The sequence below is a fragment of the Cyprinus carpio genome, unplaced genomic scaffold, assembly GCF_018340385.1.
Source record: "Cyprinus carpio isolate SPL01 unplaced genomic scaffold, ASM1834038v1 S000006739, whole genome shotgun sequence".
Classification (NCBI taxonomy): domain Eukaryota; kingdom Metazoa; phylum Chordata; class Actinopteri; order Cypriniformes; family Cyprinidae; genus Cyprinus; species Cyprinus carpio.
In genome coordinates, this window is record NW_024879338.1 from 183,947 (window position 1) to 199,972 (window position 16,026).

The 16,026-nt window shown below is 39.2% G+C and overlaps 1 protein-coding gene across 1 annotated transcript; it reads right to left on the reverse strand.

Annotated features, from left to right (window-relative positions):
• Positions 1 to 680: 680 nt before the first annotated feature.
• On the reverse strand, positions 681 to 4,374 carry LOC109065071 (extracellular calcium-sensing receptor-like). Its single transcript, XM_042755640.1, has 6 exons — positions 4,105 to 4,374; positions 3,455 to 3,747; positions 2,332 to 3,160; positions 1,970 to 2,197; positions 1,683 to 1,806; positions 681 to 1,594 (listed from the first exon to the last, which is right to left on the reverse strand). Exons 1-6 carry the CDS (start codon positions 4,324 to 4,326, stop codon positions 681 to 683), a joined length of 2,610 nt encoding a protein of 869 aa, XP_042611574.1. The 5' UTR covers positions 4,327 to 4,374.
• Positions 4,375 to 16,026: the final 11,652 nt, after the last annotated feature.

Below are 16,026 nucleotides of genomic sequence, written 5' to 3' on the forward strand. Positions count from 1 at the left end.
TAAAATTAGGTGTAAATCACATGTTTGCCTATTTATATTCTGAGTATTAGTTACAAGTTTCAGCTCATTTTGTGGTGAATTGTGAACAAACTCTTTTCAAAATGTTGCTGTAAGACCATTGTTCTCTGAATTCCCTGTTGAGAAATGCTAATCAAAGAATAAAAATAGTTGGATTTTGATATGTGGGTGTAAGATTCAACAATAGAGGGACATCTGAATGCAAGCTTGTAGTTGATAGTGGGTGTGGTTTAAGAAAATTAGGGAAACGTGATTGGAGAAGACCGGAATATGTCAACCAAGAGAAACCATTTCACCAGAAGACCAAGTTATGACATTTTGATTAAAAATTCTGAAAACACATGCATGGATGAACTGTTTACAATAAGATAAACAACGTGCATTTAGATAATGGATAAATATCAGCTAATTGGTCCCAAGAATGTTATGTTTTTCCTCTCTATTTGTTGTCTCTATTTTAGGTCTAATTATTAATGTGTGTGTGTGTGTTTAAATTTTATCACATTGTAAAGAGGCTGATGGAGTTTAAATTGTTTCCACATAAAAATTGTAACAATATAATTGTGACAATATCAACTTAATTCAGATTTCAAAATTAAAGTAAATACAAATAAAAAGGTCACCAATGTTGTCTGTAAATGGTTGACCACAATAATATAAAACTATTTATTTTGTGCTTCTCTTCTCATGATGGCTTTTTTAGTGTTTTTCTCTGGATGTAATAGGATGATGTAACACTTTGGGGCAAATATGGCCACCAGTAATCCAAAACTTGAAGCCAGGATAGCAAATATCTCCACAGCAACTGCATATTTCCCTGGTGAACTCGCATATGCTGGAACAAATGCAATCCACACAGCACAGAAGATTAACATGCTAAAAGTGATGAACTTGGCTTCATTAAAATTATCTGGAAGATTTCTTGAAAGGAAAGCTAACAGGAAGCTTACTGCTGCCAACAGTCCAATGTACCCCAGCAGCATAGAAAAACCAACCACTGAGCCAACAGCACATTCATAAACTATTTTAGAGCGAGTATACTGGTTGTTTTTATAGGGTGTTGGAGAGGCAGTTGATAGCCAGACTGCACATATCACAACCTGGAGGGCTGTTAGGACCAGAACTGTGCATCTTTGTTGAGCTGCTCCAAACCATTTCATTGCTCCTTTGCCCTCTGGTCGAGATGACTTGAACACGGCTATTACTACCATAGTCTTCACCAGGATGCTGGAGATGCACAGGACAAAGCTTATACCAAACACAGCATGTCTTAACTGACATGTCCACAACTGTGGCCGGCCAATGAACAGTAGCACACACAGGAAACACAGTTTGAGTGACAACAGCAGCAGAAAGCTAAGCTCTGAATTGTTGGCTCGTACTATGGGAGTGTTACGGTGCAGAGCAAAGATGATCATCACAAGAGCACAGATGAAGGTGCCAAGCAGGGAAGCAGTGGTCAGAGAGATGCCCAGAGGATCCTCATAGGATAGAAACTCTATTTCTTTGGGGACACACTGATCCTTATCTGGATTGGACCAGAACTCATCTGGACATGTTGTGCACTCAATAGCATCTTTGAGCAAGCAAAGGACAGAAGGTGAGATTTTTAAGAGGACATCTTTCAAATTTGATTCAGATTTTGCCAACAATAATCTCCTCACCTGTTGTATTAGAAATCTCTCCATCTCCACATGGCAAGCAGTCAAAACAGCAGACAGGAAAGCCCTTTATAGTGGCTCGTCTGGTTCCTGGGGGGCAACTCTCACTGCATACTGATTGTGGGGGCTAAAAGAGACATCAACTGCTATCAGTCATGTGTTTGCCTTTTACATAATGACTAGCTTGGATTGTCGATTAATTTATTTACAATTGTCTTATCATAGCTTCAACTACTCTTTAGACTTTATACCTGCAAAAAGATGACATTTTAACATTCAAAGGTAATTACTTTTGCTTTTTCAAAATTCCAGTAAAATGCATCCTTGTCGAGTGTGAGAACCATCCCTGTTGCCGCTCCTTCATTTACTACACCGACCTTGTGGAGCTTAATTGATCCATCAGCACTCGGCTGCCAGTTCAACACATCATAGATGGACAGAGCATCTCCATTCTTATCAAATGACACATGATCCCCAAAGCCTGTGGTGAAGTTCACTTTCTGTAGATAGTGAACCAGCTATACAGTTTGTAGACAGGACAGATTTTATATTTTTATATGAAATTTGAATTAATATATAGCACATATTTTGCTTTTCCACATTCAGCTCTTCTATATGCCTAAAGTAAATGCACTATACATGTGGGTCTTACCTGCCACGGTTTCAGGTTGGTTATGTCGGCACATCTGTTCCCACTGAATGGTCCTCTCCCCTCCTCACACTGCATCAGGTCATGAAGTGCATGTGCCAGGGCAAAAATTGCCTTATACACATTATACGATGCCCTCAATCCTGAAACATCAGTGTATGGTGTGTTTGTTGTGTTCAGATCCTCTTGTCCTGTACACACCTTTTTGACTTGCTCTACATCAGTCCTTTTACCCTTAGTTTCAAAACTGCACCCAAATATGTTCTCCCAGAAGATTTTCACTATATCATTTCTTTGATCATTGTTGGGACGAATACGTAACAGAAAGTCATGAAGCCCCTCGATCTCTCCACGCCTGATAGCAATGCCCATTGTGCCCCCCAGGAATGGCTGGAAACGTGGTGTGCGAAATACAGGTGACGTGGCCCAAGCTTCACTTGCAATCCACTGCCTGCCTGTTATGTTCTGCAACACCACCTCATTCATCAAAGGTATCAGTAAGGATGAAGCAGAAAAAACAACCACAACTCTAGCTGTAGAGGTCTGAATCATTCCCATTATGCGCTGAATAACTATGGGGTTGTTATCATTGGGCAGGATTTCAGAAAAAGCAACACAATATCCGAATAATTGCATTTCCTGATGGAATGACTGAGCAGCATAGATGCCATAGTCATTATCACTGTAGATGAGACCAACCCAGGTCCATCCAAAATGCTTCAAGATCTGAACCATAACCCGCACCTGGAAGGCATCACTGGGGATTGTTCTGAAGAAAGAGGGGTACTTTTTTCTGTCACTCAGACAGGAGCAGGTGGCGTAGTAGCTAATCTAATTAGAAGAGAGCAGAGAAAGAGAGAGAAAGGTGAGAGGAAGTTGAACAAATAAAAAGTGTGTGTGAAGCAAGTAATTGATATTTGCAGAGTGGTCTGCTATTATAATTGAAAATATGAGAATGGCTTAATTGATAACCAAATCATCATTATGGAAACAAATCTGACAAATGTGATAGACAAAAAAGGGGGTAATATATATATATATATATATATATATATATATATATATATATATATATATATATATATATATATATATATATATATATATAATATTACTGTTGTAACCCATAGGGAGTCGAAACAGCCCAAGGACACTGGAAATTGCAATGGAATGGGTAGAGCCTGGATCACCTATGATTCCAATCACAGGCGGTGGGCCTTTGCAGTTGAGGTCAGAGACGGTCTCCTCTGTCCCACTAACCAGAGCAGTAGCACCACGAAATGCCACTCCAAGCCTTAAACAGTTGTCGTAGATTTGGTAACCAAGTGTCATGTTAGGCAGCAGGTTGGGATTGTAATTAATCTCATTGATGGCAAAAACCATTGTTAATGCCTGCTGAAAGCTTGTCATATAGAAGTGAGAAGACAATACAAAGGAAAATTAGATCATTAACTACAGTAATACTAACAGTAACAGTAGAAAATATAATAAAATATTACGTAAAGGTTACATAACATTTCAATTTAATACAATATGTTTTTGTATTCTGTTCAAATATAAATTGTATAAATAATAATAATTAAATAATAATAATAATATAAGCAAATTTAACATATGCAGTGAATGATTTAATTCCTGTAATCCATCATGTAACATGATATCAGTTGCTTAGACTAAATTATCATTGACAAGTTACAGTGTATTTACAAAATTTCCCCATCTATTATCTTGAAGTGTTCTTCAGTTGGTGTGGTCTCACAGCTCACAGACTCACAGCTCACAGCGTGGAATTTTTGGCTCTGTTCTGAAGCTCAGCTCAGGAAATACTTTGAGGTACCTCTGAATCTCAAACAGACCACCAATTAGAAGGTCTCCATCCTGGTACATCCCATTTAATGTGAAGTGCCCCTGTAGCTTACAAGTACCTGAAGTGGCCATCAAAGCTACACATATATAGTTATAAGACAAGAACAAACAAACATACAGAATTACCCACATCCTTCCCTCTTTATTTATGTCACTCTTCAAGCAGCTCACTGATTTATCATATTTCCTAGCCCCCCCCCACCCCCCCTTTTTTTTTTTTTTTTTTTTTTTTTTTTTTGTTTGTAGCGCAGGCGGTGCCACTGGCCTCTCTCTAAATAATGCTGTCAATAAATATTTTTTCTTTTCTTTTTTTTTTCTTCTATTTTATCACTATTGTGTTCTAGTAATTTATTTACCTTGTGGGGACATTTTTGGTCCTATTTATGAATAATACAGAATGCTCATTATATATAATATAAACTAAACAATTACAAATTTAAATAATAATTATTATTATAATAACAGAATGGCAAAAAAAAAAAAAACACGTGTGAGGAGTAGGGTTAGGGTATTTGTACAGTGTGTAAACCATTACATCTATGGAACATCCCAATAAGACATGGAAACCCAATGTGTGTGTGTGTGTGTGTGTTAGTTCTTGTTTATGCTACATTGTGGGGACCAAATGTCCCCACGATGATAGTAAAACCTTATTTTTATTATTATTTTTTTTTACATTGTGGGGACTTGCCTGTGGAATATTAAAAATAGTAAATGATGTTTATCTGAAAATGTAACAAAGCAAACAGGTTTTCTGTAAGGGGTAGGTTTAGAGTTGTGGGTTAGAAAATATCATTTGGTCAGTATAAAAGTAACAGAAGTCTATGAAAAGTCTCCACAATTCACAGAAACAAACGTGTGTGTGTGTGTGTGAGAGAGAGACAGAGAGAGAGAGAGAGAGAGAGAGAGAGAGAGAGAAAGAGAGGGAGACAGAGAGACTATTACTGTTGAAAAAAGACAGAGTTGTCATTATGTATAACAGTAGTATTAACAATATTATAAAACATAGTAAGGGGTGAAGGGGGCTCTGGACAGAGATAGCACCTTTGTTGTCCGGCAGCTGCATTCTGCTTGGTAGAGTGGCCAAGTGTAGAGGAGTAAACCTTATAAATCAGGAGTGGGGCCCTGAAGGCGTCTCTTGCACTCTGCCCAGGCTTGCACCCTGGCGAGGTCACTCCAGTGCCACTGCTAACAGCAACAGAACAAACATGAGAGGTGGTAGTTATGAGTTATAAGCCTAGAGTGATTGGCATAAACTCAGGCGCTACAGACTGCATCTGATGGTAGGAGAGATCATCGTCGTCCCACTGGTCCCCAGTCAATAATGTGCTGACCCGCCACAGTCTGCCTGCTTCAATGGGTGCTTGGAGCTTAGGGCAAATACTGAAGAGCAGACTGCAAACCTGGCACCAAACAAAGTAAGAAGAAAGAAAGAAAGACCAATCCTGCGATTAGCATGTAGGAATGTCAGGACACTGTGCACAGGCCTGGATGTTGACCTTGTACAGGTTGATGATGGCAGGAAAACAGCCATCACTGATTGTGAATTTAAGATGCTCAACATTGCTGCATTGCAAGAGACCAGACTCTCATCAGTTGGTAGCATCAAAGAACAGGAATATGCAGTCTTCTGGAAAGGAAAAAACAAAACAAAAAACAGAGGAGCAGAGATTGCACGGCATTGGTTTTTGCAATAAAAAACTCTTTATTGAAATCAGTTGAGTTCCCTTCCAAAGGTACACCTAGAATCCTCTCTCTTCGCCTCCAAACCTTTACAGGTCCAGTAAACATCTTGAGCATTTACACTCCCACAGCTTGCTCTGAAACCAAGGCTAAGGATCAGTTTTACGAGGAGCTTGAGATCACTATCAGAGAGGATCCTGTAACTGAACGCCTATACATGCTCTGAGATTTCAATGCCAGCGTTGGAGCCAATTATGAATCCTGGCCCTGTAATATCGGCCATTTTGGTGTTGGCAACCTAAATGAAAATGGGCAGAGGCTGTTAGAGCTATGCTCATATTACGATCTATGCATAACCAACATATTTTTCTCTACCAAGCCCCAGCATAAGGTATCTTGGAGACATCCCAGATCTAAACATTGGCACCAGCTTGACCTCAATTGTGAGGATTTTGTCAATGCTATTGAAGAAGCCCTTAAAGACTGTCCAGCTAGCAATGTCGAAGAAAGCTGGAAGCATATTCATGAAGTCATCTTTGGAAAGAGGGAAAGAAAGAGCCAAGACTGGTTCCAGGCGGGGTTTACTGTTCTCGATCTGGCTATCAGAGCAAAATGAGCAGTGCTGCTTAATTATAAGAAAGAGGCTTCAGTGAAAGCTCTTGCAGCATTTAGGAAGGATAGAAATGACACCAAATGGATTGCTCGTAAATGTGCCAATGATTTCTGACTGAACATCTGCGAGAGCATTCAACTCTCTGCTGACTGTGGCAACATCCACACAATGTATGAGGGAATTAAGAAGGCTTTTGGTCCAAGCATCATTAAGGTATCACCCCTAAAGTCAATTTCGGGCGACATCATAACTGATCGTGGTGAGCAGTTGAAAAGATGTTCAGAGCATTATCGGGAACTTTACTCAAAAGAGACTGTAGTTACAGATGCAATGATTGAGAACATAAATCCGCTGCCAGTTATGGAAGTGCTTGACGCTCCACCCTCTTTTGAGGAACTCAATAAGTCAACTGATTCTCTAGCTTGTGGTAAAGCTCCTGGAAGTGGTGGCTTACCTCCAGAAGTCATTAAGGCTGGCAAGAAGAGTGCTCTCCTCAACTATCTCCATGAACTCCTTTTACAGTGCTGGGAGGAAGGGACAGTGTCCCAAGACATGCGTAATGCAAACATCATCACACTTTATAAAAATAAAGGGGATAGAAAGGATTACAATAACTATCAAGGGATATCACTTCTGAGTGCTGTTGGGAAGGCCTTTGCCCGAGTAGTTCTCAACAGGTTGCAATCACTTGCAGAATGTGTGTACTCTGAAGCACAGTGTGGATTTAGAGCAGGAAGATCAATAATTGATATGATTTTCTCATTAAGGCAACTGCAGGAGAAGTGTCATGAGCAGAGGAGACCACTCTACACTACCTTCATTGATCTGACAAACGCTTTTGATTCAGATAGTAGGCATGGGCTTTTTGAAGTTCTTCAGAGGATTGGGAGCCCAACCAAGCTCCTGAGGATGACTGTATCCTTCCATGAAGACATGCAGGGTACTGTCCAATATGATGGCTCATATTCTGACACCATCCCAATTCGAAGTGGTGTCAAACAACGATGGCACCAACAATCTTTGGTATTTTCTTCTCTCTGGTGTTATATTGTGCCTTCAACCAGTCAGACAAGATAAAAAACAACAACACAAGAGAAGATAATAATCTCAACAACCTCATGCGTCTCAGAATTGGAAGCGTCAGCGCAAGTTTTACTAGGAAGACTTAATGCCACGTCACGTATTACAATTAGATCTAGCCAATCGGCACTCAACACGAGGAATATAAAAGCCCTCTACTCAACCTTCATTGTGTTTGCAGATACTGCCGTGACGTTTCTTGTTCAAACTGTCGCTTGACTCATTGCGTGACTTTCCCTGGTACTTGCATATAGTTAAGTTCGTCTCCTGCAAACGATTGTGAGTTTGACATTCCTCTCAAGATGCACACTGCATCATCGGCATTGCTCTGGTGTCGCGGTGAATGTTTGCAGTTGTTTGGTAGTGTTGGATGATATACAGGCTTCAGAGTTGTCTTGGCAGAGAATGTGAAACATTGGCGGAGTTCCGAGTGCTTTCCAGGGTTGCCAGATTTTCTCAAAACCACCAATTGCTACTCAAAACTAGCCCAATCGCATTTCAAGAGGCGTTCCCCGGTAAAATTTGCATTCCAGGCACTAAATATCACGTATTGGGGTCACTTCAACCCGCGGACATGAAAAGCAACCCACAGCAACAGTGTTAAAATAGCCCAATTCCGCGGAAAAAGCGCAGACTTGGCAACGACGGTGCTTTCCGAGCTGTCGCGTTGACGCTGCTTGGGTCTCAATCAACAAAATATTTCATCTGTATGCTCACGTGAACCTGCACGCATGAAGTCTCTCCGGGCCTGCAGTCAGAAACAAGGCTGCCGGTCTCCTTTGGCATCTCGTCTTCATCACTTCATCAGCCTACACCATTATAAGTATAATTTTTGTTTTATGTACTTGTGGTGCTTGGGCATAAATTATATTCTCTGCAAGGTTATTTACTCACACGTTAAGATAAAGCGCTTAGTGTTGTGTGATTGTTTGTTTATCTAGCAGACTAGCACTGCATAATTAAGATGTTGATCAAACAAATACATTCAATGTTTGGAACAACTCTTTTGTAATGAGGCATTTTGAGGCTCGTTATTAAAGGCTTACAATCTTTATACTGATACTGATAAAGATTGTTGCTCGCATTATTCCTTTCTGTAAAATATGCTATGTCTAGCACACTGTAAGGTATTTGTTGTCTTAATCATGTCTTTGTTTCTTCAGTCATTGTTCCATTTGCATCTATCTACAATAATTCCTGAATGCCTTGTACTGGAATGGGGTAAGTATTACGACTTAAATCTCTCCTGTTGCGTAGACCATTACTGCAAAGAGGTCCTCGCTGTCTATTTCTGCACGAGCGTCCTCTGAATAATAGCATGAACTTAAACGGACACGTTTTCTTGCTATGCTCAAACACTAAAGTTTTCCCAATGCACAATATATTGACTAACTAAGCATTTCATCATACTTTCATCTAATCTGTAATTCTTTTATTATTATCAGGACACATATTGAGGCAATTAGCTCTAACTTAGCTATGTGGCATTAGTTTGCTCTGACAAATATCTAGTTGGCACACTTTTTTCTGTGTGATGAGCATTAAAGTATTCTATCTTGGCACTTGCACTCGTCAAGGCCTTTCTATAGTCCGATGTTTTTATGTACTTCCTATCTATAGACGACTTCTTCTCCATATTTACTCCTAAACTTCATCAATGTTTGGACTTGGAGGTTATAATTACTACAATTCTGTTAATTTAGTTTGCGCCCCGTGACTTTAAAGGTCTGGACAGTGTAACATATGCTTTAAAGTTCTACAAAAATCTTTGTGTAAGGGCTTTCTTTATGCTTTTACAGGATTCAATAGCTATTGAAGTTTAATTGGCTAGTAAGGCATCGTTGTTAAATGTAATGCGTTCTTATCCTTTTGCAAGGGTAATGTATCAAGATTTATTTTTCTATCTTTGTCCTAGTTCTTGTATTTCATGCAATCTGGTTCTTTGAAGGTTCACTCGTTGGGTTCCCATGGTTAAATGGAGTCTATCAAGCTTTTGTGGGAGTTAAGCCAGAGAATAGTTCTGTTTTACAGTTCCGATATTTATGCTTATGTGTTTTTAAACTTTCTGCATAAAACTTAATTACTTAATTTGATCATTTTACTAACCTTGGCATTCCATTACAATGCAATCATTTAGATTCCATGGCTGCAGATGCAGAGAACCGTGGCTCTCACCTCATCTTTACACAGGTCACTCTTTGGACTGGTGCTATTATGAACACAGGCTCTATCAAGCTTATGTATACAAGGTCATCTTCCATTTGAGTTCTAGTGGATTAACTTGCACGGATTAATTGTTTACATCAAGACTAGCAATGTGCGCTAGTAAAGCAAAGTAAGTCAATTTCGATTTCATGCGGACTTTAAGTTATAATCAAGTTTTATTTAATTTTTGCATCTACTGGTGTTGGTTCATTCTGTTTCCTCATATCTATTGACTTCGGTCTTACTTGGCTGTAGCGGCCTTCACATTACATGGACTATTGTGGAACTTTGCATAACTCTGCTATGGTGATCATCAGGTAAGTTGTAATAATATCAAGTTAGGCACATCAACCATAACTCCTTCAAAAACAGCCAGAAACCTTGGAGTTATGATTGATGATCAGCTAACTTTCTCAGACCACATTGCTAAAACTGTCCGTTCCTGCAGATTTGCTTTATTCAACATTAAGAAGATCAGGCCCTTTCTTTCCGAACATGCTGCACAACTCCTTGTTCAAGCTCTTGTTCTGTCCAGGCTAGACTATTGCAACGCTCTCTTGGCAGGTCTTCCAGCCAGTTCTATCAAGCCTTTACAATTAATCCAGATTAATTTTTAATGAGCCGAAAAGAATACACGTCACACCTCTATTTATCAATTTGCACTGGCTACCAATAGCTGCTCGCATAAAATTCAAGGCATTGATGTTTGCATACAAAACCACCACTGGCTCTGCACCCCTTTACCTAAATTCATTACTTCAGACCTATATGCCAAGCTTGTGTTCTGCAAGTGAACATCGCTTGATTGTGCCATCCCAAAGAAGCACAAAGTCACTTTTACGGACTTTTAAATTAAATGTTCCCTCCTGGTGGAATGACCTGCCCAACTCAATCCGAGCAGCTGAGTCCTTAGACATCTTTAAGAATCTGCTTAAAAACACATCTCTTCCATCTTTATTTGACCCTCTAACTTTTTCACTCACTATTCTAATTCTATTAAAAAAAAAAAAAAAAATCTAACTACCTTTATAATCTTTTTGTATTCTATCTATTTTCTTTTCATTTATTATATTATTATAAAAAAAGACCTCTAACACTAGCTTGCTCTATTCTTTTTCTATTCTATCTGTTTTCTTTTTATTTATAAAAATTTATTTAAAAGCCCTTGCTACGTATACTGTGTTTAGGCTAACTGACACTTGTTATAGCACTTATATATCATTGCTCTTTTGTTGTTTTTGATTGCTTCCATTGTCCTCATTTGTAAGTCGCTTTGGATAAAAGCGTCTGCTAAATGACTAAATGTAAATGTAAATGTAAGTTTGTCCATTACAGTGTATGAAGTTTGGCCTATCGTGGCCTTCACATATCACAGCCTATCAGGGACTTCACTTAACATTGAGTATCTCTTCTTTTTATGGTCTTGCTGATCTGGCTCATTTTCTTTCTTTTTTTTGGGGGGGGGTAGGTTTCCTCTGCGGTTCTGGCAGTTAGATTAAGTTCTACCAAGCGTACGCAGGAGTCTAGCCTTAAGAATGTTTATGTATCCGTGTATATGCTCTTGAGCAGTGGTGGTCAGTAATGGAGTAACTTTACTTCGTTACTGTACTTAAGTACATTTTTTAAGTATCTGTACTTTACTGGAGTAGTTTTACTTTGAGTAACTTTTACTTTTACTTCACTACATTCCAAAGCATAAGATCGTACTTTTTACTTCACTACATTTCATAAAACATATCCTTACTCCTTATAATATATCACGTGCTCCGACATGCAGAAGCAGTTTCTGATTCATGAACGAACTGAGTCTTTTCAATGAACCTTTGAAATCGCTTCGCAAATCGCACAAAAGGATTTGTTTACGAATTATAATGATCCGATTGCAACTGTTCTCGAGTCGACAACTCACTGATTCAAATTAACCATTTAGTGCGAGTCTCTAGTGAACCGAATTCACGAGTATGAACCGGGAGATCTTGTGAGCACGCGCGTGACTTATGCTGCTAAAAGTCAAGTCAAGTCAAGTCATCTTTATTTATATAGTGCTTTAAACAAAAAAGATTGCGTCAAAGCAACTGAACAACATTAATTAGGAAAACAGTGTGTCAATAATGCAAAATGACAGTTAAAGCAGTTCATCATTGAATTCAGTGATGTCATCATGCAGGCTTAGTTCAGTTTAAATGGCATCTGTGCAATAATTTGCAATCAAGTCAACGATATCGCTGTAAATGAAGTGTCCCCAACTAAGCAAGCAAGAGGCGACAGCGGCAAGGAACCAAAACTCCATCAGTGAGAGAATGGAGAAAAAAACCTTGGGAGAAACCAGGCTCAGTCGGGGGGCCAGTTCTCCTCTGACCAGATGAAACCAGCAGTTCAATTCCAGGCTGCAGCAAAGTCAGGTTGTGCAGAAGAATCATCTGTTTCCTGTGGTCTTGTCCCGGTGGTCGTCTGAGACAAGGTCTTTACAGGGGATCTGTCTCTGGGGCTCTAGTCCTGGTCTCCGCTGTCTTTCAGGGCTGTAGAGGTCCTTTCTAGGTGCTAATCCACCATCTGGGCTGGATACATACTGGATCCGGGTGGTGACTGCAGTGACCATCTGACTTGGATACAGACTGGATCTGGTGGCCACGGTGACCTCGGAATAAGAGAGAAACAGACTAATATGAGCGTAGATGCCATTCTTCTAACAATGTAGCAAGTACATCGGGTGTTATGGGAAGTGTCCCCGGTTCCGGTTTACCTAATTAATGCAGCCTAAAAATCCTTTAACGGATTTGGATATTAGAAGTGTATTAGTATGTTATGTGTAAGCCAGGTTAAAGAGATGGGTCTTTAATCTAGATTTAAACTGCAAGAGTGTGTCTGCCTCCCGAACAATGTTAGGTAGGTTATTCCAGAGTTTGGGCGCTAAATAGGAAAAGGATCTGCTGCCGGCAGTTGACTTTGATATTCTAGGTATTTTCAAATTTCCAGAGTTTTGAGAACGGAGCGGACGTGGGGGACTATAATGTAACAAGAGCTTGTTCAAATACTGAGGTGCTAAACCATTCAGGGCTTTATAAGTAATAAGCAAGATTTTAAAATCTATACGATGTTTAACAGGGAACCAGTGCAGTGTTGACAGAACAGGGCTAATATGATCATACTTCCTGGTTCTAGTAAGAACTCTAGCTGCTGCATTTTGGACTAACTGGAGTTTGTTTACTAAGCGTGCAGAACAACCACCCAATAGAGCATTACAATAGTCTAACCTTGAGGTCATAAACGCATGGATTAACATTTCTGCATTTGACATTGAGAGCATCGGCCGTAAAAGTCCCAGACAGCAAGCAGTTTCGGCCCAGATCCGGCCCACATCTGGCCCGCATGGGTTTCACGCGGGCCAGATGTGGGCCGGATCTGGCCCGAAACTATTATGTTGCTGTCTGGGGTAAGTTACTAATGTCGAATTTTAGGACTAATTATTGTAACCGAAAACCATATTTAGGTCAAAAGTTGTTTGTGAACTAAATCTGCTGTAAAGGCCTTTACAGCAGATTTAGTTCACAAACAACTTTTGAGAAACATTAAAATAACACAGATTAAATAAAATAACTCATGCACGTTCAAATTCCCTGCTGCCATAACATTAACTGTTTTATTAAAATGCTTTGCATGCCCTATGTGACGTCTGTTTTTATATTGTTTATCAACAGTATAAATGTTCATATTGTTTGGATTAACTAGCCGAGTAGACGGATATGATTGTTTATTCGAAGTACACAAATCAAGTACTTGTTAGCTAGACAGTTAGCCATACTGAAAATAAGTAAATATTGTTAGCTGATGCTAACTGCCTAGCTAACAAGCTTGCTGGTACTAAGTTGAGGTCATTTTTAGATATAAAGTCCAAATATTTCTATTCTTTATCCTTACTTTTGTACTTTCACTTGAGTACATTTTTTTTTTTTACTGGAGTAATATTTTACGATACGTATCTGTACTTTTACTCAAGTACTTGATTTGTGTACTTCGTCCACCACGTAAAACTCAAGGTACAGTATAATCTGGGGTTTACATAATTTTTTCAGCCTGGTTCTCAAGGTCCACACACATGCATATAGCATTACCCATTAAGTATAAAAAAATAATTAATAATAGTTAATAATAATTATTGCACTTTATTTAGTTAGTTTTTTTTTTATAAAATGATAAACTAGATAATAATATTTGATAATATTATTAAAAATAAAAGGTAGGCCTAGTATTAAATACAAATACAATTATTTTATAGTAAACTTAAAAATAAAATGCTAATATTTACTACTATTTTCTTTGTTTGCCTCTAAGAAGAATCGCTTTATATATTCCCCAATTGTAAGTTGCTTTGGATAAAAGCATCTAAAAATAAATAAATAAAAACGTTTTCATAATTTTCAAACTTAAAATCAGCAGGCTTTTATTTTGGCGGGTTGCCGGCAAGTAAGTATATGCGCTTCCGGATTTAGCGCAGCTGCTGATCAAAGAGCGTCAGTGAATGAATGTTACAGTTTTGCATTGTGCTTTGAAAACGGCATGGGATAGCCTAGATTTATGCTTTCAGTTTAAAAAGAAATCTTATATAGTACAGTTTGTCGATCTAAAATGGTAATTGTGTATTAACAGCTGTCAGCCATGTCAGTATGCAAATATGATGTCAGAACTTATTTATATAGCCCATTTTTTATGTTGGTCGTGCATGCGGACCTGCGGACCACTTATGTGCACCCCTGAGTATAATACTCTTAGCAAGGTCATGGTGGTTACTTCTCACATGCTCCTCATGTCCAGTCTATCACGTTTTTCACATACAAAGACCTTTTGTGGTCATCTACACACAAGGCTTTCACATCGCATAGTTTATAGAAACATACGCAGGCTATCAATGTAATTGCAGCCCATCGGGCCTTCACTTTACGTGGCCTATCGAGGCTTCACATTACTCACCCTATAGCGGCCTTTGCTAATTTTGGCCTATTGTGACCTTCAGGTAAGTGACTATTATTGTTTACATAACTGTCTATTATTGTCCTTCGCAAAATTGGCCTGTGATGGCTTTTCTCATAACATGAACTACACTGTCTTTGTGATAAATAGCATAATGTGGCCTGTCATTAGATAGCTCATACAGTCATTTGTTTGTTAAAATGTATGCATTTTGTTAAAATGTAATGCTGTTGTTTAAGGTAATACTGGTGGTGGTGTCACCTATTAATAACATCTACTCTTTCACTGCCTCTCGTGGCCTTCCGTTACGGCCTTAGCAGCTATACTCTCTACAGCCTCTTGTAGCCTTTCTCTCATGGCCTGTTGGGGCCTTTCTCTCTGCGTTCAGCTCTATTTAGTCACCTTTATAAGCTGTGGTCTGTCACCGCTTCTATACACTGGCCCGTACATAGAGTTCAAACATCAGCTATCAAGCTACTGGGAAGATGGTTATCCTCTGCATTTGAGTCCTACATTAGACCTGAACCACAAACTATCTCAGAGTATATCAAGCTTTCCTCAAGGTAATCTATATGCAATTACTGGTGTTGGTACAATACCTATTCGTATTACTCCTACATTTAACCCATTCAAAGTGCACACACACAGCAGTGAACACACACACACACACACTGTGAACACACACCCGGAGCAGTGGGCAGCCATTTTTTGCTGCAGCGCCCGGGAAGCAGTTGGGGTTGCTCTATTCTTCTGTCCTCTAATGACATTGATTGAGTAATATCTGATAGTATCAGACTCTGTTCAGTGTTTTGTGTATGTTTTGCTCCCCATGTGTTTCCTATGCCCATATTTGGTTAGTTTCCTGTTCCTGTGCTGCGTATCTTGATTTCATCCCAGGTGTTCCCCATGTAATTTCTATTGATCCCAGGTGTTTCTCATACTCCTATTATCCTGTTCTGTGTATAAATAGTGTTCTCTGTGTTTAGTCCAGCGTCCGGTAATGTTTATGAAAACCCCTTGTGCTATGTGTGATTCCCATGATATGAATAAATTCCTTGGTTTAGTACTCCTGGTCTCCTTGTTCCTCGCGCTGTGTTCCTGCACAGTAGCAAATGTGACAGATAGCATATTTTAATATATACTTTACCTTAAGACTGTTTCCACTGAGTACCAAAGCAGCTTTTTTTTCCTGTTTTCTACAGTTGGACCCCACCGTAGGCAGTAAGACACATATTTAATTGGCCTATGGATCCAACGGGCTGTTTCAAAAATTGGGATAGGCT

Coding starts and splice junctions, on each gene's coding strand:
- LOC109065071 (XM_042755640.1), bottom strand. CDS start 4,326: ATGTGGGTAATTCTGTATGTTTGTTTGTTCTTGTCTTATAACTATATA. Junction 3,748..4,104: donor CAAAAATTCCACGCTGTGAG/CTGTGAGTCTGT, acceptor GTATTGTCTTCT/CACTTCTATATGACAAGCTT. Junction 1,595..1,682: donor AGAGATTTCTAATACAACAG/GTGAGGAGATTA, acceptor GCTTGCTCAAAG/ATGCTATTGAGTGCACAACA.